The 25,747-nt window shown below is 39.5% G+C and overlaps 1 protein-coding gene across 13 annotated transcripts in view; it reads right to left on the bottom strand.

Annotated features, from left to right (window-relative positions):
• BCAS3 (BCAS3 microtubule associated cell migration factor) overlaps positions 1-25,747 on the bottom strand; it is a 373,812-nt gene that overhangs the window by 130,659 nt on the left and 217,406 nt on the right. The window contains exon 24 of one of the 13 annotated variants that reach the window (XM_075168429.1): positions 10,104-11,399. The exons of 11 other annotated variants lie outside the window; for them this stretch is intronic. In XM_075168429.1, coding sequence (XP_075024530.1) covers positions 11,392-11,399 — 8 coding nt within the window. In that variant the 3' untranslated portion in view covers positions 10,104-11,391. Of the gene's footprint in view, positions 1-10,103; positions 11,400-15,262 lie in introns of those variants that run through there. One more of the 13 variants, XM_075168430.1, reaches the window with a different exon arrangement.

The raw sequence follows: 25,747 nt of genomic DNA, 5'->3' as shown, positions 1-25,747 counted from the left end.
TTTCCACACTACCACTTTACAGAAGACTGGAACAGCAAATAGTTTTTTTTCCGGAGTGGGAATGTGCCGTACAGGATGCAAGGCTGCCCTGCTGCCCTGCTCCTGGCAGCCAGGAACCGGCAGTCCTCACACTGCTAGTGCCTGCATGTCGACGAGGCTGTAATGGACTCAAGATTTCTTTTCTTTTCTTTTTTTCCATCCCATATATGTACAGAAACTGAAAAGAAACAGTATTCAAAAATATTTCCTTATAGCTTTCATTAAAACGCTGTCATTAAGTAACAAGTATTAAGGTACTAATAATTTCTAGATATAAAAATGTTTTCAAAGTATTTTTCATCAATATATAAAGGTTGTTTTCATTTGGTGAAGGTTCTGTCTGTCATTTTGACTTGGTACCCTGGTACAGAAATTCACTTCAAATGCATGAGTGATTCTGAGTGATTAAAACAAGCAAACAAAACCTCCAGAAGTAATTCCATTTGTGGGTATTTCCTTTAACAGCATTAATAATCTAATGCATCTAAAAGGAAGATTTAGAATTATAATTCACTTGTATTTCACAGGATTAAAAATGCAATATATGTAATATAGCCACAGTATATAAATACAAACATATCGGGAAGGTATTTTGACAGTGTCCATTTCTGTTATGCAGGAGTTCAATGTCGACACCTTTGTAGGTCATTTAAATTTTACTTCATCAATCTACTTCAATGATGTAAAATCCAAAGAAAACATTTCTTATTCTTAGTCTGAAAGTATACATGCAGTGGGATATAACTAAAAGAATATACTGATCAGGACTGAAAACTAAGTATAGGTTTCTCTTTTGGAAGCAGATTTAAAACATAATACCCAGTGCTTAGTGACCTGTAGAACTAATAGAAGATACAATCTTCTCTAAATTTCTTTACCTCTTGTATAATCAATTACAAGTTTGCTCAATAAATTTATTGAGCTAATTTTATTTCTTTACTCCGAAATATCAGAGAGAATTGATATTTCAGAATAAAGAACACTCAAAGGGACGACTTGTAGGGCAGTATTTTGTTTCACAGTATGTCTCTCCTCCTGCTAAAACTAGTAGCATTTTCTGTAGAAATAGAAAATATGTTAAACGAATGTATACTTTACAGGAAAGAGAGAACGGAAAGAAATGCCCACTCCTGACAGCGACTGGCTACCTGGGTGCGGAGGAGCCCCGCGTGCCCTTGCCGAAGCTGCCCAGGTTATTCTCGTCTCTTCTTTTTCATCAGAAATTCTACCCTGACCCTGAGAAACACTGTCATCAAAACAAGGACATTTCCATGAAACGTATCTCCACTGCAAAAACATTTAATAAAAACATTCCCATCCCATTCTAATTTTAATTTGTGCTGTTTCAGTGCAAAGAAACATCAGACACAGCTGTCTGATTTCTTCCTCCAAAGCACCCCAATTTTTGTGTTCCCTACCCAAAACTTGAAATGAAACCTATGGGACCTTAAGGCACACTAGGCAAATTAGCATTTAGGAAAATTAAGCTTTAACTAACTAACTAAAATGCCGCTTAAATATTACTGGACTTTCTGGCTACATCTAATAGCGAGACTACTAAATAAAGCCCTTACAAGAAAAAATGCACACTGAGGGAAAATAGGATTGTTATTTTTAACACTGATAATTTTGTTTAAAAGAAGATTCCTTCCTGTGTTTCATCATTTTACGTTATGTTCTATTATAGAAACTAATGTGGGAAAAAAAGTTCAGAAAAATCCAGGCCCAGAATATTATGGAAACAAGAACCACCAAATGTAAAGGTCCTGTAATATTTGGTATCTTTAGATTTTTCTCCGCTGGTTCACATGACCCCCAATTTATTTTTAGAAAGGCAGCAATTCCCTCTTGGATACGGTGCAATACCTTGTACCCGAATGTTGCTTTGCACAAATAAACCATAGAAAGTGTTGACTTAAAAATAAAACATTGGAAAAGGAGAAAGTTTTTTTCTCTGCGAAAATTTCCGGAAAAGCTGTAAACAAAGGCAGGTTTGGCTCAGTGGTTGAGTGACTCTGTTGAGCTGTTGAGGATGGAGAACATATCAAACCTCACGGAGTGAGGAAATGTTTGTAAAACAGTTAGTAAATCATAGGCAGCAAGGTCACCATGTTTAACAGCAGGAATGACACTTTGCCAAAACCCCAGCTGTGAAAGGGCGTATACGCGCACGGGCTTGTCTCTCATTTATTCTTTTTCACATCTGATTTTTAATTTTAAAAAAATAATTCTATTTCTTTACAGGCAGGAAGAATCTACAGGATTTCAAATTGAGGAGCTCTGCCAGGACTGACACACACATCCATCACATAATCTCAATACCTGGTTTTGTTTCACCAAACAGAACATAAGCTGTTAAAGCATCAAGAAATTCTCGTCAGCCTGAACGATTTCCCTACAGATTGATACCGACTGACCTTTTTATCTCAGGGACAGAGTTTTAAGTTCTCACTGCTGCTCCAAATTCACACACAGGAAAAAACCCAACAATCTGGCCTCTCCGAGAGCTGGCACAGCCAGAGGGTGAAATTAAATATTTTTAAATACAGACACTACAAACCCATGTATGAATACAGGGAGTCCAATTCATCTGATGCCAAAAAACCCAGGAATGATTATTTCAAGTTGAAAAGTTGTCATGAAATCACTTCATAATATGGAAAGATTTATAAAATGACTCACCTGCTACTGTAGAAATCAAACATCCTGCGGTGTGTCACTGGCAGGCAGCATATAGCAAAGGAAGTACTTAAGCACATACTTGACTTCAACTCCTCGCATGTTTGAAGTTAAGCATGTATGTAAGTGCTTTGCTGGACGGGGGCCTATATGCTGGACAATGATGATAAAAAAAATATTCCTTCCAAATTACTTATGTATTACATCTCTATTAAAACTTTGGGGTTTAAATCACAGTTTATGATGAGGTTTTGAAGTGTCCTGTTCCTCTGTTCACTACATTATGAGAGAACGCCATCAGGAACTGGGAGAAAAACTTGGTCGACAGCGATGAAAACAGATTTTGCTTACTGGGAAGAGCCCACGGGGCACTCCTGCTTCCTTTAGGTGGCAGAAAAGTGACATTACAGTTAGTATAAGCACAGTAGGTAGGCAAGAGATTAAATAAGAAATAATTTGATCAATGCCTGTTAAATGTAGGTAAGAACTACAGCATGACATTAAGCCACTGAAGTTTAATACCAAAGTTAAATGTCCTTTTGCTCCATATTGGAGGAAAAAACCAGGAATAAAGAAATACTCAATTTGAGGGGGGCAGTTTTTTCTTTTAAATTATCTTCTGTTTTGTAGTATGAATCCTTTCTTTTGGTCTAGTTCTGCTGCGTTCTTTACAAAGCGAAAGTTTAAGTTAAAATGACTCCTGAATCCAAACTCTACTCGTTTTGGACAAGCTCACAATGTGGTTAAAATTTTCAGACGGCTCTCCTCATCCCTGGCCAAACCAAACCCTTCTACCTTAAGAAATTTTTTGTGTGTGTTTTGGGGGGTGGGTAACCAAGCTAAAGATTTGAACTTTGCAGATGAAACTCACACTGCTTTTAAATGCACTTCTAGTCCTCAGCCCCGCTCTGGCAAGTACTGCAGCACCGGTGGGCCAGCACAGAGGTCCATTAGCGCAGCCGTGCTGGGCCGAAGGCAGCACGGCCACCACGGAGAGCCCCGCTTTGTCAGCGTGCTCCTGGGCAGACGTGCATTTAAAGCTGTGTTCCTAGGAAAAGGAAGGAAGGAAATGACTTTAAGCTACATTTAAGCTACTATTTTCACTGGTTTTGCCGCTTCAAAACCAAAGATGACTACTAAGGAAAAATATTCGTAGTATAAATTTCATATGGAAAAGCACTAATTCATGAGTGAAGCTACATTTATAGGGGACTTTGTAAGGATCAAGTGAGTTAACACCAAATAATAAAAATTGAGGCCAACTGTGTGTATATGTACATGGCAAGGCACTAATTCTTCCGACACTGTATTTATAGAAACAGGAGTTTCTATATGATTATGATCATATTTAACAAGAACTCTACCAATCAATGTAACAGGAGGAAGAGGAAATTTATCCTCAAGGCAATTAACTGAAAAACACTAAGACAAGAGTGTTTGTTTAGTATTATGTAAACCTGAAAGTGACTTAAAATAATTAAACCACAGTAGTGCAACTTCAATCATTTTACCTATCTCTGTTTTAAGAAGAAAGACTCTTTCTTAAATGGAAAATCCTACAGTGAAATGATAGACCTGACTATTAATTAACCAGTCCTGTGTGTTGAACATTCCCACTTGGTTAATCTTCTGGAAAGAAATTACTGTTTCATTTTATGAATTCTTCTTCTTTGCTCATTACATGAAGCTTTCAGCATGTCTGCTACCGTATAGTTTATTTTTCAGTCTTTTCTTCTTTGGTCTTTCCTGTTCAAGTTCTGCTCAGTAATATGGATCAGTTGTGCTTTGTTGAGCAGTTCAATGAGATTAAATCAACAATATGTTTTAAACTGCCAGTACATAAGTTAAAATTTACCTCCCTTAATCCATCTTATGCACTTCAGAACTGTACTCCAAGAACCAGAGATAGTAATTAACAGACAATATGCTTACCATTTAATTACTAAAATTTCTAAGGAAAGCTCTTGCTACCTAATGTTACTTTGCCATCTCTTGTTTAATGCACAACCCCTCCTCCCATTTCTACATCTGAGACATTCTTGTGCCTCCACCGTCACTGAGATATTTAGGGACCTATTCCAACCCACCCCATCTTAGTCCGCAGGAATAGGAATTTGTTTATTTGTTACCAACGAAGCTAAAACCGTACTGCAGTACGCTTCAAAAGAAACTGATGGAGTTCAGAAATTCACATGAAGCCCTGCTGTTACAGATGGCGGCTCTTCTTTGTCGAGAAGCCTCCAGATTACTGCCATGGGAAGCTTGCGTTCTTAGCCCAGCTACGCATTTCCCTTGGACAGAAAACTGGCCTCAAGTAACATTGGCCTGCCTATTCCTCTAAGCACCAGATTTGTTAGAGTGAAAAACAAACACGCTTTTTCAGGTTTTGAAAGGTAGATTATGTGCCCCGAAAGAGAAGTTTATTTGACCTGGATTCTGGACTTGAAATTATTCAAGCACATCCCATGGATGTTACTGGTCTCAGATGCTTCCTACCAGTTACTTCATGTAATAGTACTTGAAATGCTTTAAATTTTCTCTCACCTGGCTTTCTGCTTCCGTCAAACTCCGTAAAGAAACAAATTTACAATACACACTTTTATCATATTTGTTCCAACTATTGCTATTTGTGAGGGTTTCCAGCAGTAACACCGCCATACTCAAACAGCGTTATTCTTACACATACTAAGCTTTATAGACAATAGAAATTACAGAAGTATATCTGAATTATTATTTTGTATACACAGATATCCTTTAACGCAGATGACTCTTGTGTTTCAACGCAATGCATGCCTTGGTCTTTTAACTTGATACGCCAACATCATCCATTGCTTTAAATCTCTTGTCCTGTTTAGACTACCCAGATCCCATCAGTTTTCTTATTTTACTGAGTTTTGTTTCACAGAAACTAAACAAGTAGGCACTTTAGAAAATTAACCCTGTCAAGACAGAAGTCTAGCAACAATCTTTAGAAGAAATGACACTGCTTGGCTTTGACATTCCTGTGTTCTCTTTCCCCCTTCAATGCTGAATTTTTCCATCGAGCTCACTACCTTGCAGGCAGAGCTTAGCTCAACCATCCATCTCTAACGTTAACCCCGACACCTGGTCTTCAAAACCACATTTCAGAAAGACGAGTGAAGAGAAAAAAATTCAGAAGCCTGAAGCTAGCAACTACAAAAGAAATCAAGCAGTGTATTAATACTTCTATTAATCCTCCTCCTGTTGTCCTTTATGGTATTAGAACCTCTTTAAACTATTCTCATTTTTATATGTGTTCTTTTAAGCTGTAAAAGTCTCAAGGTATACTTTTCACTAAAAAAAAGTCAAATGACTATATCTGAGGAAAAACGTAGATTCGTTTCTTCAGGAAACGTACTCCTAACCGGCCACGGCAAAGCCACTTCAGCTTCTCCAAATACCCTTGGCACACACGTCTATTTAAAATCACGCTCCTCTTGCGCCGGAGCAGGGCCCTTATCTCTGGCGGAGGTTGCTGGCCCTGCACAGGCCGGTCGGTGTTTCCAATTTCCTTATATAACGAGGCTCCGATGTCGGGAGGAAGTGGGCAGATACTGAGAAATCAGGGAGGATAAAAAGCACTAGACCCGTAACCTCTGAGGTCAGGAGGTTATGACTTCAGGGCCTAAGAGTAAGGTGGAAGGATGTGTTCAGGTAGTTTTAAATTACCTTGTTTTACTGGCCTTTTCCAAGAGGAAGAGAGGTAAGATCAAACGCAGAAGATTAATATCGCATACATGAATATATACACACGGCTAACATGAACGTTACTTCTTTTTTCCAACTGTAAGTGGTTTGACTCAATGTTCAGAGTTGAAAAATATTCTCTCCCCTGCAACATAGTTGTGATTTCATATTCAGAAGAGCTGCAATGCTGACAAGCTATCCAAGAACTCTTTTAGCCTCTCTGCAAATAATTACTTACAGAACCAAAAGATGAATTTGTATGAAGGTAATTTGTTTTCTAAATACTGAAGGTGTGGGTACATGTATGACGAACTGTAAATGGAAAATATAGCTTTAGCCATACATGTAGGATTTTATGCATCTGCACGTGCAGCAGAAAGGACAGAAATCCTCTCCCCATGTACAGAGCAGAAGTGAAGTCCCATTTTCAACTTGGATGCTCCAGTAACGGCTTCATGATCATCAAAGAACTGACACCACTGGTCAGGATGGCATGAAACAAAGAAGCCATAACGTAAAATTAATGATCACAAAACCCCATCAGCAACTGTGAAAGGACCTCCCTGACATCACCGTGTGGCTGGCAATGATGTTGAAGGAAAGAATATTTAATGGCTCATGGCTGCCCAAATTTCTGCTTGCCTTGTCGCTCCAGCTCAAAGCTGGAGTGTTGGAGATCTAGTGTTCCCCATCGCAGAAGTGGTGGAGTGTTTCTAAAGTACCTACTTTTGGCCGTAGAAGGAGCTCAGCTGCTGCAGGTTTTGGTTTTGTTTTTTTATTTTTCTTTTTTAATATCTGAAGACGACACCAACATAAAGTAAAACAGAAAACAAATGTGGCAATCACTGCAGAAAAGTACCAGTCTTATAAACTACAAAAGAAAAGTACAGACCACAGAAAACTGTAGATAAAGGGCTTGATTTTTGTCAAACTAAAATGAAAATGTGGACTTTCAACCTATGACAGAAAGCATTTTGTTTCACATTACAAATACGAAAAGAAAGATGTGTGTTCTTTTGAATAAAGGAAACAACTAATTGTTCAGAAGATAATAAATACCTGAAAATTCAGTTTCTTAATTTCTTATGTGAAAAAGAAACAACTGTGATCTTTTCTTACGAAAGCAGCCTCTGAATTTCCAGTGAACTTCCACCTTCATGGACAACTTTGGAAACAGCCCTCCGTGATTCAGGATTTCCTTATCTGCTACCTAGCGCTAAGTAAGGGGATGTTGTACAATTAACATTACAGAACAGCACTTGGTAGAGTTCTGCACAAAGCACACATTATGAGCAATGTCCTCAGCAATTTACAGGTTAGAGTTCTTGCTAAAGGACAGATACAGTACTGAACCTTGTAATGAGAAATCTAACCCATTCCACTTCAGTATAAATTCTCTTTTATAGGAGATTTGCCTCAACAGCAAAAGATACCATTAGTAAATCAATCCTGAAAAACGTTCCTCTATTTGTGCTTGAATGAAAGGTACAGAATGTAAAGGTCTATTTGTTCAATTGATATAATGCGCACCTATACGATGATCTCTGCATTTGTATGATGCCTTTGAAATTGCTGCATCATGTATCACTGCAACGATCTCTTCTTTACCATAAAACCTAAATCCACATCTGTGAACTCTGAAAGGCCATTCACATTTAAGACTTTTTCACCAAAAGTTTTCTGCATCATGATATGCAGTTGTTAGGGTTAAGATTCTTCCTTGACTTGACAGACAAAAACGTGCTAAGATCACAGTTACAGGTAAAAGCAAATTATAGGAATAAACCGTATCTGCCAATTAGATCTCAGAGGCATGGCCAGCAAACTTCTTTGTCTCGACTTCCTTCGGATATATAAATATATATATAAATACTCAAAAGACACGAACGGAGCATAAATCTTCACATGATTCTTCAATCTGTCTACAAATGACCATGACATTACATATAAACTATTCTATATAATATATATGCTTCCCTTTTAAACAGTTAAGGAGTGTATCAGACACCGTGATAAACACAGAAAACCGAGCGTGAATACCAATAAATGCAAGCCTTCCGTCTCGGAAACTCTTCACTTATTTGATTAAGTTAGGTGAAAAACAGAGCAGTCATGCTTGTAGCTTTTCTTCCTTTTTCCTTTCCTCCACTCTTTTTATTTCTAATGCGAATCGGAAGTCTATGTGGAGCAGCCTGGCTAGCCCCGGTCTAACCTCCCCATCTGGAAGGGAACTAACCAGCCTTGGGGCTACTTCCAACCCTTCCCAGCTGTTGGGTTTGGGTTTTTTGTTTTTGCGGGCTTGAGAAAGCATATTTATATAAATGATTGCCATATCCTTTGCCAGCTGTTGACCCTGCTCTTGTCCCGGTTGGGGCATGTTTTTCATTTTTAGCGGCCACAGACTGGAACTGACCCTGACAGAGTTAGCACGCTATGCAAACAGCTTCACGCGTTCTTGCTGTGACAGATAAGACAATGGCTGCCCAGTGCAAGCCGCAGGACCGGTGTTTCCCTTTGGGCTAATGTCACACAGCCCCGAGCTGGAAGTAGCAGTTAGAAAAAATAAATGATGAGATTCACAGCACCGGTGGGAGGCTTCCTGTCCCCAGCAGAAGTGCTCGGTGATTTCAGATACCGCTCTTATTAGCAAAAGGGTTAACAAAAACACACGTGAAAAGGCATTTTCACTCGGCCACATTGCACTTTAGGTACCAGAAAGTTCCTGAACTGAACTGTCAAAACATTCCTGAACGATTTTCGTAGACCTGGTTTTCCTCCCGTGGAACGACGAGCTGATGAGTCTTCACTAAAGCCCTTGAAAAAAACTGCAGCTAAATCATCAGCTAAATAATAATAATAATTAAAAAAATCAATTGCAACCTACAATGATAATAACTTCAAACTTTCAGATCAATGCAGCTGACAAGGAAAACTGCTTTCTCCGTATTCCAAAGCACTGCTCTGGAAACACATCCAGCATACTAAATACACCCGCACTTCCTGGTCACCTGTGGCTATGCTTGAACAAGAACGTTTTGAACTACATTAAAAAAGGGGAATGCTCTTAACAAACACTTCTGAAGAAACGGCAGTTACTCATTATGGCTGTTATCTCATTAACTAATACTGCTGTAGTTAAATGGGACACAGACAATGAACTCTAGCCTTTACAACTTTCATAAGCATTATCAGATTTTTTGATAATAAGTAGAGGTGGCATATGTGTTCTGTTTAGTATGCAGAAGAGCCTCATTTTATTCTCAATGCACAGATTTAATTAAAAATAAATTTACTGTTAACGCTTAAAGTGGTGCCAAGATTATCCAAACAGAAGGTTTATGATACTTAATAATTGATAAGAGGAGGGAAATTCACAGATTGCAACTGATTATTATTTAGTAGGTCTGTTTGCAAAGGTGAAAGTGGCATTACAGCTAGCCAAAAGGAAAAAAAAAATCCTTTCTTTTATAATTTGTACATTTAGAAAAATTTGAATTTAGCACACACTTTCTAGAAGCATTTGGAATGAAACAGATTACAGATCACAACAGCTTCACTGATTGCTTCAGATAATATTGAAGGTATTCAAAGTGTTTTCTAAAACACCAGCTTCAGTCCAATTCCACACAAGAGGAGGGTTTTTTTTGGTTTTGGGTTTTTTTTTTTTGGGGGGGGGGTGTGTGTGTGTTTGTTTGTTTGTTTGTTTTTTAATATCAGCACATAGAGGTGATCAGCTTCTTTAAGGCCATGATTCTCAGCTTGGATTTCAAACCAGCTTTAGCACAATGTGCCAGAAATTTCCACAAGCGCTGAGAGAATTAACTGATGGGATCTTTGAAGCCTCTCTATCCCAGATTAACTAATGAAAAATCTGTGAAATCACAGTTCAATCTTCTTTTTTTTATGGCTAGATGTGTTTGCAATGGTTGGGATGACAAGATGCTCCCAAGCCATCTGGCTCCTCACACAGGATTTGATTCAGAAAATTAATAGTAACACCATTGGTGTGCACATATTGCAACAATCCAGAAATCTAGTCCTGTTACACAACGGAACGCAGAGGTTTTGTAATTGCCCGAATAGGTTACGTAGATTGAAAATGCTGATGCTAGCCTTAGAAAACATTTTCATAAAATAGTGTGAGTAATGAGTGAGCAATTTCACCGAACACCAAACCTCAGGCTGCCCCGCACTGTTCACCCTCTGCACCCTCCGAACGGAGCCGTCTCCTCAAGCGCGGGTCACTAATTCACTTCATGGTGAGAAGCCTGACTTTGAGCACTCCCCTCAGAATGAAAAGGGAAAAAATATTTTTCTACTTTCATGTATTATGCAAATTTAGTATCTATAAATAATGCAGCTTTGAGCTTTCAATAAGTGCTATCTAGCATGTATCAGCCTACGAATTAAATTCTTCTTTTAAGACTATCATACTACATACGTTTTCATGGATGAGCAAAAGATCCATTAGAGAGGCAGACTGCAGGTTTTATTCACAAATCAAATTCTGAACATCCAAACAACCGAACTGTGGGAATTTAAAGGCAGCTTTAGATAACTTTCCTGAGTATAATTCAGAAAACCCATGATTCTGTATGAAAAAGAAAAGCTTTTTGGCAGAAGTACTGCTTACCGGAACAGACTTAGGGTTGAAAGAAACTGGTATAAACTACCTATGTTAGATAAATTGTGTATTAAAATGTTACTTTAAAAAATTATTTTAGTTTGGTTCAAGATGAACATCTTACTATATTTTACATAATTCAAAGCTTATTGCCATTAAAATTCATTAGATCCGTGTATTCAAATCCACTATGTATCTTTGGAAACACCAAGCTAATGTGTTTAACTGCAACCGTAAATTTTCAGCTTTCTTTAAAGGTTTCTACACAGAGTGTTTGGATGCTGCAGCAGAGATTGCCTGGCAGAGGAGACAAAAAGAGCTCTCGGGGAAACACTGCTGTGTCAAATGCCTGAAAAAGACGGGAACAGAGGGAATTTCAAACAGGTACGTTAACTTTCAGAGCGCGCAGTGGTGAAGAGATGTTCAGGACTGTACACGATTCAAAACACAGTGTAACTTGTAAATACAGGGAACATTAATGGGAACAGTTTTGTCTCTTTTAACAGCACTGATGGATTTCCTTACTGTGCGGTAAGAAGTTGAAATAGATAGGTGAAGTCTTGTACTCCTTTTTTCATTATGAATTTTTAAACCCCTTAAAGGTTCCAGAAAATACAGTATACGAAGTCTATAATAAAAAATTACTTTGCCTTTAGAGCATTAAAAGCAAAAGCTTCTATAAAAGTCCAGGAGGTGAGAGATCCTCAGGGAATATTCTTTTCCCCTTGAACCCTCACAGTTGCAACGTATATGTTCTAAATAAATAAAAGACTAACAAGCCATCCCTTGCAAACACATCGGCCAAGATATTTGGAGCAGGGAGCAACACTCGCGTGTTTTCTCTCTCACTGCTCATTTGGAAACACCTTTGGGGGAACTGTTTTTAGAGGGCTGCACTTTCTCAAAAGCAGGTCCCTTCAACGTGCCAGGCTGCACTCCCAAATTACTTGCCACTTCTGCAAACCCTGATTTCAGGTTCTTCTTGATAGCCTGGGTTTGCACGTTCCTGAAAAACCTGACAAAAGGGGAAAACCTTTTGCGTGTGAAAGAAAAACTTGACTTTTTTTCTTCTATAAAAACCTCCTCTACCTCATCAGTTCTGAGTTCAGGTTTCAATCACTGCTGCTGATGATCTTTTTTATTTTGCGACGTGTCGGATTAGTCTGACTCTGCTCCTGCTGAAGCCAATGGAAAACTCCCACTGCTTCCAAGCAGAAGGGAATTAAGCCTTAAATGAATCATTTTACTTTGGTGAAAAGATCAGGAAGCCCGTAAGAACAGATGGACATAGATACAAAATCTAAGAGACTTAATTACCCCAGAAAACCCAAAATTAAAACCCTAGAAAATATCTTGCAGCCAAATTACTTGAGGTACAAAAGTTTTACTAAGTTCGGTAGGCGCCGAGGCCCCAGTACGTACAGGGCTGCCCTATTTGCTGCTAAACTTAGGTTAATAGCCGATGACCCTTTCCATTCTTAACCTCGAGCACTGACCTCCTGACCTACCCCCAGTGATGGTGTTTATAAGCATGTTGCCACTGGTGTAAATAAAAAAGGAACACAATGTGCTGAAATTGTTACTGGTGATGACAACTGACACGCATTTTACACTGCCAGTGGGCAAAACCATCAATAAATAACTGCAAATCTGTTGTTAATGTGTTTAGAGCTTCTTGCAACGATCATGTCATTTTTGCCGTTTTTCCTCTTTTCCTCTACATGTATCTTTGTGGGACGAACAAAAAGCTTCCAATAAGGAAGCCAGACAAAAACAAGGCAGCTTATGGGTAAGGTTTACCGTTAGCCAACAGCTGGAATTTCTACCTTCCACGGTACTCCTTCAGCTATGAAAAAAAGCATGAAAATATGCTGCACCATAGATCAAGCAAAATGGTATACTTTCTAAAACCTTCAAAGTAAAAAAGCATGGCTCATGATGAAAATACAGGCTTTGAAAGACCCTGTCTATGGGGTACTGTGAAAACTCTTGTTCTCCACACAGCCCGCAAGAAGCTAACCAAAGCAAACTTCGTAATAAATTAACTTTTTAAAAAGCCCTATAGAAATGCATAAAAATAAGACAAAAGGACAGACCCTAACTCTCACCCATCTCTTTTTTTTTTTTAAACTATGCTTTGTTTTGTTTTTTAATTAATTTGTTTCTAAGCTTTTTTTATTGTAAATTCAATTTTAATCCGGATGGTTAGTTTTCAAAATATACAATCACATTTTACATAAATTCAAACACACTGAACAGAGGTTTCTGTGGGAAGCTTGTGTCTTTTACTGAAGCTATTGCAACGCACATGTATTTCTATTAATTTATGTGAATTACTTCCCATTAAAAATTGCGCAGAGTTTAAATGTTCACACGACTCCTTTCGGTAGGAGCTCTGAGGACACTAGGGCAGCGTGGTGATAACCTGTATTAGCCATCGCAGCTGAGCCAAAGCGCGGTGCTGTTACACACCCAACGCCCCGCTGCTGCCCCGGAACAGACCCCTCGCATCGCCAACCCCCTGGTTGTTCTCTGTCAAAGGAAAACAGAGAGAAAAAACAAGGGGGAAACCACCGAGCAAAAATTTCAGACAGCTTTAAGCACTTCTGAGTTGAAACGGTCTATTCTGTTCATCTAATTGTCTAAAACAACTTGTTAAGAGACTGTACGAAATACCGCTGCAAAGGCCAACTCCAGGAACAGCACAAAAACCAAAACCACACCTCAGAAAAGAGGGGATTCCTGACAACCGACCGACCAGGAAATGCAGAAAAGAATAATATCAATATGTAAGCACTTCTGAAAGTCCTGCTTTATCAGCTATATTCCGGGCCCGGTGCTTAGCTGGTTCTCTCAACCAACCTGCCGAATCTTTCATTTTAATGGTGTACAGCTAAAATCTTTTTTTTTGTTGTTGTTGCTGCTGCTACAATTCAATGAGACAAAAGGTACATGAACATGTTTTTAAAAGGAACAAGTTATAAAAATGATTATAGTAGATGTAACAGCCTATAAAATATGATCAAATAATAGTCATCTATCTTTCTCAAAAAGAAAAATTAGATTATGCGTAATTGTAAAATCTAATTTACATTCTCCTATTTCCAATTTAAATTTCCACTTTTATGAAATATTCTCTGCTTCAAAGTTGTGCATGTGTAAAAGATGCTTTGACATGCTTCTAATTGATTCGTTTTACACTATCGAAAGGATAACAGTGATTTGCAAAAGAATTTTTTTCTGTCTTGCACACATCTCTCATTTGCCCATCTTAATTCAATTAAAGGAAGTAAAGACTGTTTGACCGATGAATGAACCATATTTTAACTGAGGACATTTCTATGTAAACTGGAATATACCAACCACTAATTCTCAGCCAGTTACTTCCGATCTGCAACTTTTATTTTGAAAGGTCACGGCATGGTCACAGAAAAGACAGAGGATATTAAATGCTGGCAAGCATTTTATAATAGTGCAAAACTGCAGGCTGATATCAAAAGCAAAAGATTTTAAACTCAAATGCAATTTATATGCAAACATTCCCTATTTATTCCTAGCTATCAGTGTAGCTGGAAGTTCAAACTTTAAAGCAACGCCTCTCCCTACTCAGTGCATTTTATGTCTATTCCTTGGAAGGACAGTAAAGAAAATACAATTTTTCTATTTCCCATAGGCCTTATATTATATTGGTGGTAACTGGTACACCCGAGACACTAAAAATCTCACTTCTGTGCATCTTGGTGGGTTGTTAAGGAAATATGTATAGGAACACTGAGCCCATCTACCAAAATTTATTTGTACAAAGACAAGGTGGGAAGTATGTGGTATGCCCTGTGACAGGTTAGTGTGTGTCTGCATATATCCATATTATCCATACCCTGTAAATACAATTTCTGCTATGAACAGTAGTATAACCCTCACCTTTGAGTTGCAGTCTTCACACCGACCTGGGATACCCTGGAATATCGGTATATATTTAAATCCAGCAAAGAGGTTAAAAGTGGAACAGAAAGCAAGAATCTTCAGCTTCAATGCTTAATTTAAACACGTTCTATTATTTTCCGAGGATCTAAAGGAGGTGGTGTCATCCACCTTGTACACATCAAGAAAGTTGTGAAGATAACGAGGGTATTTGTTTCTACGTCAAGTAGAAAAGTTCTCCATCCTCACCCTCTCCCCAGACATGGGCACTTTGCTGCTCTTGCACTGCAAGGCGAGAGGAGAAAAATTCCTTCAAGTTCAAGAATAATAAAGCAGATTTGATTAGCCTCATCCAAACGAGCAGGAGCAGCACAATACAGGGGTGGGTTCAGCAGTGGGGAGCGCTGGGTAACATCAAGACTTTCTGTAAAGTATTATTAGACAAAGATGACATTTTGAGAAGAAATATGTATTAATATATTTGCAGGATTACACCCTTAACACCTTTTGGACACTGCTCTTAACCTCACTGCTTAACAAGAGGTGCTACAGTCAACAATAGAGGAGAGAACATTACAATAAGGATATTTTTTAAGGAAATACTTGCTGACAGCATGCTGAAAATGAGGATAAACACATGCCTACTGTTTCAAAACAGCAGCAAAGGCTGAGCTTTTATTAAATAAACATGGCAAACAAGCTAGCTGAAGCCCACAGGCAAGACGCTCTGTCACCAGAGAGGTGAAGATGATGAGATGTGTCCTTGAACCAGCTAGTTGTGAAGTCCCTCCTGAATCAAACAGCACCAGGGAATACCCGAGGGGTTTAAGTCTGAATTTCTACTGAAGAACAAAGCATGTTGGGACACGTTCACACCAATGACACGGACAAGTTACAGATGAATGAGGAGAACCAAATGTGCTTTCTCTCACTACCAAGGTGGCCACTGCTGCCTTCAAGCTGACCGAAGATCCCAAACAGCTAAGTCTTGCTACCAGACCCTCCTAACAACAGATTACCAACCTGAACAGCTTCACTTCAAAAATGCAAGTTAGAGGTTACATAATGTGCTTTTGTTTTGTAAGCCAATATGTTGCCAGAAGACCTTCAGCTGAACTGGTGCACACTGGCGAGTCAGAAGCCATTTCTAACCAGCCACCAGAAAAACGCATAAAATACCAAGTGGAAGATACACGTTACCACTCTGCTTCTGCTTTGCAGATAGAAGAGAGGAATAAGAGACACACGGCTTTGCCTCAGAACAGATCTCGGCCAAGAGTTGTTTGGGTTTGGGTTTTTTTTTTTAATTTAACACATACCTAGGCTAAAAGTGAATGCAATAAATTTTAATTAGGATGGGGTCTATACTTGTTGACAAAATTAGTTGCTGAAAATACAAAACCCTTGACAGATTTTAGTTCTCGCATTCTAGCAACTAGGTACAATTTGAGTCAGGTATGAAAACCTCCCATTTGCACCTCACAGCACAGACCACCGTCTTTCATCGGAGCCGTGCTGGGGTCCAGACCTGACCTCCGCCTCTTCACCACCCGCGCTGTCCTGCTCCCTGGCCAGAGGTCACCCTCAGTGTAACGATGGTCGTTCAAAGCCAGATCTACCACGTCTACAACGTCATGCTACAAAGAGGGTCTTCTCCTGCCAAACAACTTGGCAACAAACTCCTGGTTAAGTTTTGGCATGATGCCTAACTGCACCATTCCTTCTGAAACAGAAAACATTAACAGTACGAAGTGCCAAGGCTGTTTTCCAGAAGCAGACAATGATAATACAGGGGACAGAAGCAAATTGGTTTTGTGAATGTTAACACAAAAACGTGCTAAGAGTCGGCCAGAAGACCATCACTACTTTAAACGGTAATGGGACCTTACATGAATTAAACCAGCCAAACTCTGACCGCTCTTGCTGAGCATCAGCAGAGCCCTCGACCAGCCCTACTGAACTGCACCACTGTAACAGGACAGTTAAAACGACTCCTCCCCGCTACTTGTGGATCGAGAATTACTCCTTACAAGTAAGGTAGGCAGAACGCGGCCATTCGTTTTAGCTAGCGTTATAAATAAAGAACATCCAGCTTGTACGACAGGTAAGAATTATTCCCATTTGTGAGTTTTTCCTGGAGTGAGAGCAAACTCCACTAAATATTCCTGTCTGCCTCCGTGTGCACAAAGAGCCCGGAGCACATAAATCTGTAGTACTATTGCTCTTAGAAGGACCAAGACATACACACCGATGCCCATATGCTGTGCATACGATTTAAAGAAAATAACGCTCTTCTGGAGCGAGCACTGCAAGTCATTTTGGGGAAGCCACTGTGGCATCCGCAGCAGCGCGGCTAAACCCCATTAGCAGCACGGTGGAAGGTAACGGGTACGGTAGCGGAGGGGACGGCCACCGCCGAGCTCCTCCAGCACTGCCCGGCCATGCTGCTGTGTTAATGACCTCGCAGCAGTAGACAGATCCAGTCCTTCTGCTTTTCTTTCTCACTGAATGATTTCCCTAAAGCCAAAGCTGGGCAAAATGCCACTAATGCTGCCGTAAAACTCCCGCTGTGTTAGGAGGGAGGCAGGCGACTGAGGGTTAGGAGGTAATCAAGCTTACAGATTAAGGCTCAGTAAAGCTACAAGATCAGCACAGCTCGGGGTGTTTATTAACTCTTTGAAAACCAAGATGTATGATTTCGTATCACATTAATATAAAGGACGTTTTCTAACAAGACCTGACAGCTGAACTATTTTGCAAGATTAATTCTAATTTGTGCAAAGCTAGGAGTCCAGAAGAAACACTCTTCAAACCTATTTGGATCAATTTCATTATAAAATGTGCTTCAAACTATGAGACTGCATGAGCAAAAACCTCCTGAGAATTACAGAGAAGTAGAATTTGCTAATCATTCTTCCATTCAGAAACATTGCTTTTGAAATTAAACAGGGTAACCTGAAAGTCAGCGAGTTAAACATACTTCTACCCCCTTGGTGCATTAAAGCTGTGACCTGGGAATTACTCTTTTTTAGCAGTGCAGAATGGGTTAATTTCTTAATATAAAATGAGGTTGCTGCAATCTGGGTGTTTTTTGTTTTGTTTTGTTTGTAACACAAAGCAAAACATACTCTACAGATGCTTGATTAAAATGCAACAGCTGTTTATGGCGGTGCATTTTCCGCTAATTTACTAGGGCAGATTTTTCAAGGAGCCTTGTTTTATTGCATCTTCATTTGCATAAACATTCATATACCAGAGCTGTCTGTCCACTTGTCCCTGGCTTGGCTAATATTTAAGGTTTAAATTCAAATTCAACTAAGCCATCCACTCCCATAAAGAAAAAAGAGTTTTGAGAGTAAGGGGTTACACTCTGTCCCATGATCTAACCTGCACTTTGTATGTATTTAAGTTCTCAATCCAAAATATTTCATTTTTTGGCATCATATGCAACTAGTATTTAATCTGCTCTTCACATCTGTCTGGGTAGGCCTGGTGCATTATTTTATATTATTATTTCCCTTTTGTTTATTTGATCTATTACATTCCTTAAGCTTGATGACTAATCCAAATTATTAACAAATACAAAAGGGTTTATGTAAATTATTACGACGAACAAAAACAAATCACAATTATAACATTGTTAAGTGAATTAGACAACAATGGCTACAGCTTCCCTATCATAGATTGAGGCGGATGAATTTGAACTTTATTGACAGTTGCAGCAGAAAGCCTTAATCACTAAGCACCAGTATAGTCTGGTTTTCATAGGGTAATGACCCATCTATATATTCATAACAAGGGTCTCATTCATCATAATTCATATTAAAAAAAAACTCTTGCAAAACTAATGGAGGGAATGTGTGAAAAGTGATTGGATGGGTAAAACTGTATGGGGCTGGAAAGGCTTTAATTGATTTTATTGTGCTGTGTCTAAGCCTCCTTGCACAGTACATCAGATCTGTATCTAACTGCATTTCAATTGATTTTCACTGATAGGCTTCTTTCTTAGGTCTAGGGCTTAAGTACTAAACTAATAAAAGGATAAAAGACTTTGTAATACAGATTTTGAAAATAATGTGCACACATGATTTCTATGGAAGAAAATTGTACGATATGTGTTTGTCCTACCAAAGTGACTACAACCAAATGTAACATAAAAAAATGCAACTAACGTGAAGAAGATTACTAAGGGGGGGGTGGGGAGGAGAGGGAAGGAAAAAAGAAAATAAGGAAACAATGTCCCTTGGCTAAAATCAGCTTGATTGTAAGCAGACTTGACTTCAATGGAGTTGTACCTGCTCACATTAGGGGTGATTTTGACTGATACCTCAAACTTGATTGAAAGAGATTATAATTCATTTCAGATGTGGGTTAGTTCTTCAAAAATTTAAATAATGAATCATACATATTCTGATAAAAGTATCTAACATACATATCCTGATAAAATTACCTAAAGCAAAATGAACTGGTTTTTAACTGTTTTTGTACGATCATATTCTTGGACCTTTAAAATACATTAATTTTTAAAGCATCTAACCTGTGGCAGTAACATTATGTCAGATACAAAACCCCCTTTAATGCAACTGTGCATTTATAGCACAGTTCAGATAACAGCTTGTTCAAGCTCTAGAACGTTGCTGAATTGGGCTTCATATCAAATGGCCACGATGAAGTTGAAAAAGGTGCTTGTTGCAGATAAAAAGCGATAGCGCAGTTTGAATAACTGATTATTAAAGCAACAGGTTCACCTAAAGGGAACACATATTAAATGCAAACACCCAAACACAGGGGGAAAAAAATCTAAAATTTGGGAAGTGAAAACATCTTCAGAAAGACAGTTTTCCATTTTTTATTCTACATATCCCACCATCATTTGCTAATACTGTTGCAAACTACACTATCTGCTACTCAGATGGTTTGTAACATCTGTATAACAAATGATAATGTATAATAGTTGTTCTGGTTTTGTGTTGCTTTATGAGGCTTGGTGTTGATAATCTCCAAAGCACACCCATGATTCTTTAAATTAAACATAAGAATCTTGTCTCACAGTACAGCTAGGTTATCCATGTGTAAGAGCCCAAGCCAAGTAATTACACATCCGCTCAAAGGATTAGACACATAAGATTTCTTTAAATTTTTAATAAAACTGCACAGCTGTTGTAGGGAAAAAACTCTTTTGTTCTAGATTTTTTAAAACCATTAAGCTCAACGTGATTCACAGTTATGCTTCAAGAGAAGTACTTTAAAAGTATTTCTGTTAGGCACTTTTTTTAGTAGATTTAACATCAATTTAACCTCATGGCAACAGATTTGAGTCAGGAATAACCTAAAGGAAAAGTATTTGGTCAAGTTTTAAAGAACATTTCTCTGCTTTTACCAGAACACCTGCAAATGCATTTTACTTAACAATATAACCACTTAAAGCGCACATTAGCCAGTGCACATAAAACCGTGTTACGTTTGGTTTCATGAAGTTAGCCTGTGGGACAAGCGGAAAGCTGACGTTTGAACAGCATTGCACGATGGGGCACGACGGACAGAGCCTCCCCGACAGCCTTTGCCGCCCTGCAAAACAGGTCGAATTGCCTCAGGACAAGTGCCACAACTGAGAAATAACTGCGGCTTGGGAAACGGGCAACGAATTGCCCAAACGCTGCAGCAACAAGCAAGTGGATTCTGCCCCAGCAGCTCTTCCAGCGCTGATGGTTCAATCAAGACAGAGGTGCAGGGCGAGGTGTGCCTCAGCTGCTGTGAAACCGCAGATTGCTGGAAGTTCATCAGACCAGCGCACGGCCAACACTGCACCGCAAATGAGAAGCAGCAGCGTTAGCTGAAATGCCTACCAGAAACATGAAAGCAGCAGACGTGCGTTCTTCAGAAGATAAATGAGTAGCTGGAATAAAATCAGGACCTGGCACTGGTGACGTAGGCAGAGATAGGGAGAGTGACACCAAACGGGTGACACCATCCAAACAAGCTCTAGCAAAATCAGGATGAACTGGAGAGGACCAACGGACCATGCTGGCTGAACACGGCTAAGAACAAGCCCTTTATATGGCCTTCAAACATGCTTCCAGAGCCTTTAAGGAAAGAGAAGGAACAAACCTGGACAACGATGGCAATAACGAGGATGGACTGTTCAGAAGAGAGGGCAGTTCCGAGGACTATACCCAACAGAGGCAAAAGATGTATTAGCAGAAAGTACAAGGTCAGGAATGCAGAAGTCTGAGTGCCTGTCAGCTAGAAGGGCTGGGGGAAAAACCCGAGGTCTTTCGGCTGCAGGACGGTGACGGGCTAGCTGCCTGGCATGGCCGTGCTCCAGCACGTATCACAGAAAACAGAAATATTATGTTGTTCAGCACAGCGGCGAGATGTCATCTCAAACATGCGTACCAATACCCGTGTTCAAGCTGAAAACTTGAAAGAGATACAAAGCCGTCTGACGAGGGGAACAGAAACCCTGGCTCAGATAAGGGAGGGAAAGCAGCAGGGCTTTTTCCCGTTTCAGCTGTAAGCCAGGACGTGTATGACCACTCTCCACAAACACTCCAGGGACATAAGCGCCAGGGAAGGAAAAACTATTTAAGTTAAAGGACAGCATCAGCACAAAACCAGGTGTACCTTAGAAGATTTCTAATCATCAAAGCCGCAAGAAGTATGGGGACAGCGCTCTGGCGTGAAGACGGAGGGACACGGGACGTGCCGGTCAGGGTGCTGGCTGTGCTACAGCCACTCTCATCACCCGGGTCCGTCCATTCCGGCCTGTTTTTCTAATTCAAGTATTTTACAGGACTTTGGTTTTGTACCTTGGTGTAAATTTACTACCATAAAACTGTTGCAATAATATGCAATATTACTAAACAACCAATATGTAGGATTTACAAGATAAGCTATGGTATGCAGGTATATTTACAACGAATCTAAATCTCTAAAGATTTTAATGAACTGCAGCTGACCTTGATCAGTGATTCAAAGCCTGGAGCAGCTTCTACTCTCTCACACATTACTAACCTTTGCTACAACATTTATCAATTTACCTTCTTGATCTCTCAAGCAGGTCATGTTTTCTAATCAGCCACTAGCTCAAAGACCTACATCCCAATTAAATTACTGAACGAAGACATGCTGGAATGTAGGCTTCTTTTAGAAGAATTAGCACAAAATACACTTAAATATTGGATTTGCCAAGTCTGAACTGATTTTTTTAAACATTTCTATATAATATGCAAGTTACAGACACGTATCCTACTCATAATTAGAACTTAATGTCATCCCTAAAACACACTGTTTCCTTGGATGTTTTCTATTTTTGCTTCCCCAAGTGTTCTGTGCATAAATACCGACCTGAGCTTTAAATCATCTACGCTGAGCCATGAGCTCTTCAGACATTGGCTTGTCTGAAATCTTAGCATATGAAAAACTACACAGATGTTTATTATTAAGCATAGGAGTAGCTTCACAGACTTAAAACCACTTGCACTTAAAGTTAGACGCTTATTAAAACATCCACAAGATCTGAGCCTAATTTTTCTTCTCTTTCAATGCAGCATATATATTGAAGTTGCCGTAGAAAAAGAAAGTGCTAATCGTACAGCTGTAGGGCTCCTTGCAGCCCCTCAGGGCAGCGTGTCTGACGGCAGGCTCCCGAGAGGCCCCAAAGCAGCAAAGCTTTGGGCTGAAAGATTTGCGTTGGTGGCAGCAGCCGCCCGCTCTCCGCCGCTGCCTCTCCTGGGTCCGTCCTGCACAGCAGGGGCGACAGCGACCCCCAACATTTCAGCCAGACGATGGGCCGCCCCTTGCTTTGGTCTAAAAAGCAGGTTGTGCAAAACTTGCTTTCTGCTGCCTCCTCCTCCGCCGGCCAGGAGCAGCGTGCTGACAGACCCCGCACGATGTGCAGTAGCTCATCCGCACATGCACGGTAGCTCTGATATTTCCTGGATTTGACGCACATGTTGAGAATGACTGTACCCAGCATGTGCAAAAACACAGTCACACAGAAGGGGGGAAAAATGGTAACACGTAGTGCTCAGCCTCACAGCAGCCTCGCTGGACTGCTAAAGATCATAAATATCATACACATTGCTGTTATTTTTAAGAGAGCATTGCTGCAAACACAGGTGAAGGTAAGGAATCCCCTGACATTTATATTTCTTTCCCTGTTTCTATTTTTTGCCACTTTCAGAATTAGCAATCAGTAATGACAAATACTGACAAATCCCAAATACCCAACTCTTCCCAAAACATACACAATCAAGTCATATTTGCAGTCACTAAGACAGAGATGATGGACATTCAGAGCATCAAAGAAGCACCATTTTCAGACAAAATTTAGATTCCAACGGGGCTTCCTCTGATTTTGAAAAGCAACTTGCTTGTACTTGTAGTCCTAGCTTATAAGTGTCAGCACACACTTGTTTCTACCAGACTCAAGCCTTCCACAATCCCCTCCCTTTATCGAACATTTCACAGCAAATTCAGAGTCGGTCAACAAGCCATATAAGAAATGTGAAGCCACGTTTGCATTTTACGTAACATGAAGAGTTTGCGTTATTTTAGTTTTCATGAAGGTGGAGGAGATGCCAATCCTGCAGGTGCAGTCTAGTAAGAACAGCTTTGGTACTGCTGAATCCAACTCCTCCCTACTGTAAATTTGCTTTATAGCTGTAATGCCAGTCTGCGCAGCACCTAGAATCTAACACCACCACCTTTCCTGACTGCTAGTGTTTTTATAACTCATTTTTAGGATAAAATTGTGGTTTCAAATGCAAAACACACAAAAAGAGTAAAATATGCTGAATTCTGATAGCAAGAGAAGCTGTGCATACATTAAAGCTAGGGCAGGTAATTGATATCCTTGTTTAATCACAAGGTGATCCTATCCATAGCACAGCACCCCGTCTAGCAAGCACCACATACACAAAATGCATAACCCACCGCGCTACAGCGCTACCACTGCTATTTACCGAGCAGGGGGTCTCAACCCCAGCAGAGGCAGGGACAGGCGCCAGCATACCCACAGGCTTACAAGGATAAGAGGTCTCTGTAAGGTGGAGGGATCCGAGATGTGAAAAACGATGAGAACTCCCGAATTAAGGAAATCCAGGCAGGTGAGCAAGTATCAGCTAGTTCAAAAAGAGACGATGTATTCAGAGTAAAAATAACAAACTGGTCAAACATTGTATTGTTTTTCTATTTCCATTTTCTTCCTAAATGCTAATACTTCAGTTATATGAGGAATATAATTTATATGAATTTATATGTATAAAATACTTCTGATGTTTAAAAAAGGGAGTGTTGAACCCCAATACTTTGGGGATTAAATCTGCTAACATTTCTGGCCCCTTGTCCATCCTACTGCACAACTCTCTCTCATTCTGTGCATACCAGTAAAACTGGCTGCGTATTTTTTTTTTTCTTTTCCCCCTGCAATAGTTATAGCAAAGATGATTCCCCTGTAGTAATGCAAGAGCTCTGCCAAGGGTAACAGTTCAGGACTTCTTCATTTAAGGAGTACTTCAGGATACATAAGCCTCCTAGGTATTGTATTTTGATGACTGCTGTCACTGGAAAATAAAAACATGTTGCAAAACAGATCCATGACATGTACAAGAAAATACTACTTGGTCCAAGTTTAATTTATTTGTTGACAGAGAAGATCTACTGTGCTTAATGTAAAGTTCAATAGAAATACATGTAATACAGATATCTAGAATCATAACTGCAATAAAATAAGCTCTGCATTTATCTGGCTGTTAAATGCAATTCAAAATTTATTGGTAAAAAGGAATCAAATTTGGTTATGGCATAAAATATATTTCTTGCCTTACAAGAGCAACCTAACCGAGTTCCATTCATCACAACAAATCAGTGCTGTTAATCTCTGCCCAGTGACTTTGTTTACAAGCGGCGTGCAGCGGCACACGGCATCAGCGGCCAGGGAAACGGGCTGCACTCTCTACCTTGCAACAAATCCAGAAAAGAAAGAGCAGCAGCTACAAATATCATTGCCCACAGCAAACGTCAGCCTCCAGATGGCTTGCTTTGCCATTGTTTTCAGTTATTATTTTTTAAATAAAGACATCAGCTGACATTCGAGTCCTGAGTGGATACTCTCAGGTTCACTATTAGTCAGAAATCTTTTATGCTGATCCTCTGAGCTAATACACGGAGACCCAGGCATTCACTCCACAACTACTTTTTAAATAGTGATTTTAAATGGTGACAATAATAATTCACAGCGAACATCCATGACAAAAAGAAAAAAAAAGTTTCATCAGTTCCTCTAGATGCTATTTTAGTCTGTTCTTCTCAGGAAGGATATACGTTAAAGCACATTTAGTTTAAAGAACACTTTTACTTATTGCACGTATCTTCCCCAATTACAGATTCATAAGAGCAAGAGGATTTCCTTGGTCAGAAATTCAGTATGTTTCTTTTTGCCTTTAGCTTACTACACTGGCTACTGAAAATACAGTATACTAAAAATGAAATAACTTTCCCATTTTAATGTGGTTATAAGCTTCCTGCTAGGCTGTGACCTAACTGAGACTTTTGATCTTAGCTTTCTCAAAACATGTTATTCTTCAGAGTCTGTAAAACATTTTAGCTACAGATCTCCTGCAATCATTACTGAAAGCTACAGGGAACAAAATAATAAAGAAAGAGGGGAAAAAACTCAGTTTATCAAAGTCAATGGAAATACAAGGTATTAATTATGCTAAATGAAGAAATATGGGCATTTGGTTACTTTTGTGGGTCAGAAATATTTTAATC

This window comes from Calonectris borealis, chromosome 19, assembly GCF_964195595.1.
Source record: "Calonectris borealis chromosome 19, bCalBor7.hap1.2, whole genome shotgun sequence".
Lineage (NCBI taxonomy): Eukaryota > Metazoa > Chordata > Aves > Procellariiformes > Procellariidae > Calonectris > Calonectris borealis.
Note: the sequence above shows the minus strand (reverse complement) of the source record. Positions and strands in the feature narration are given on the sequence as shown.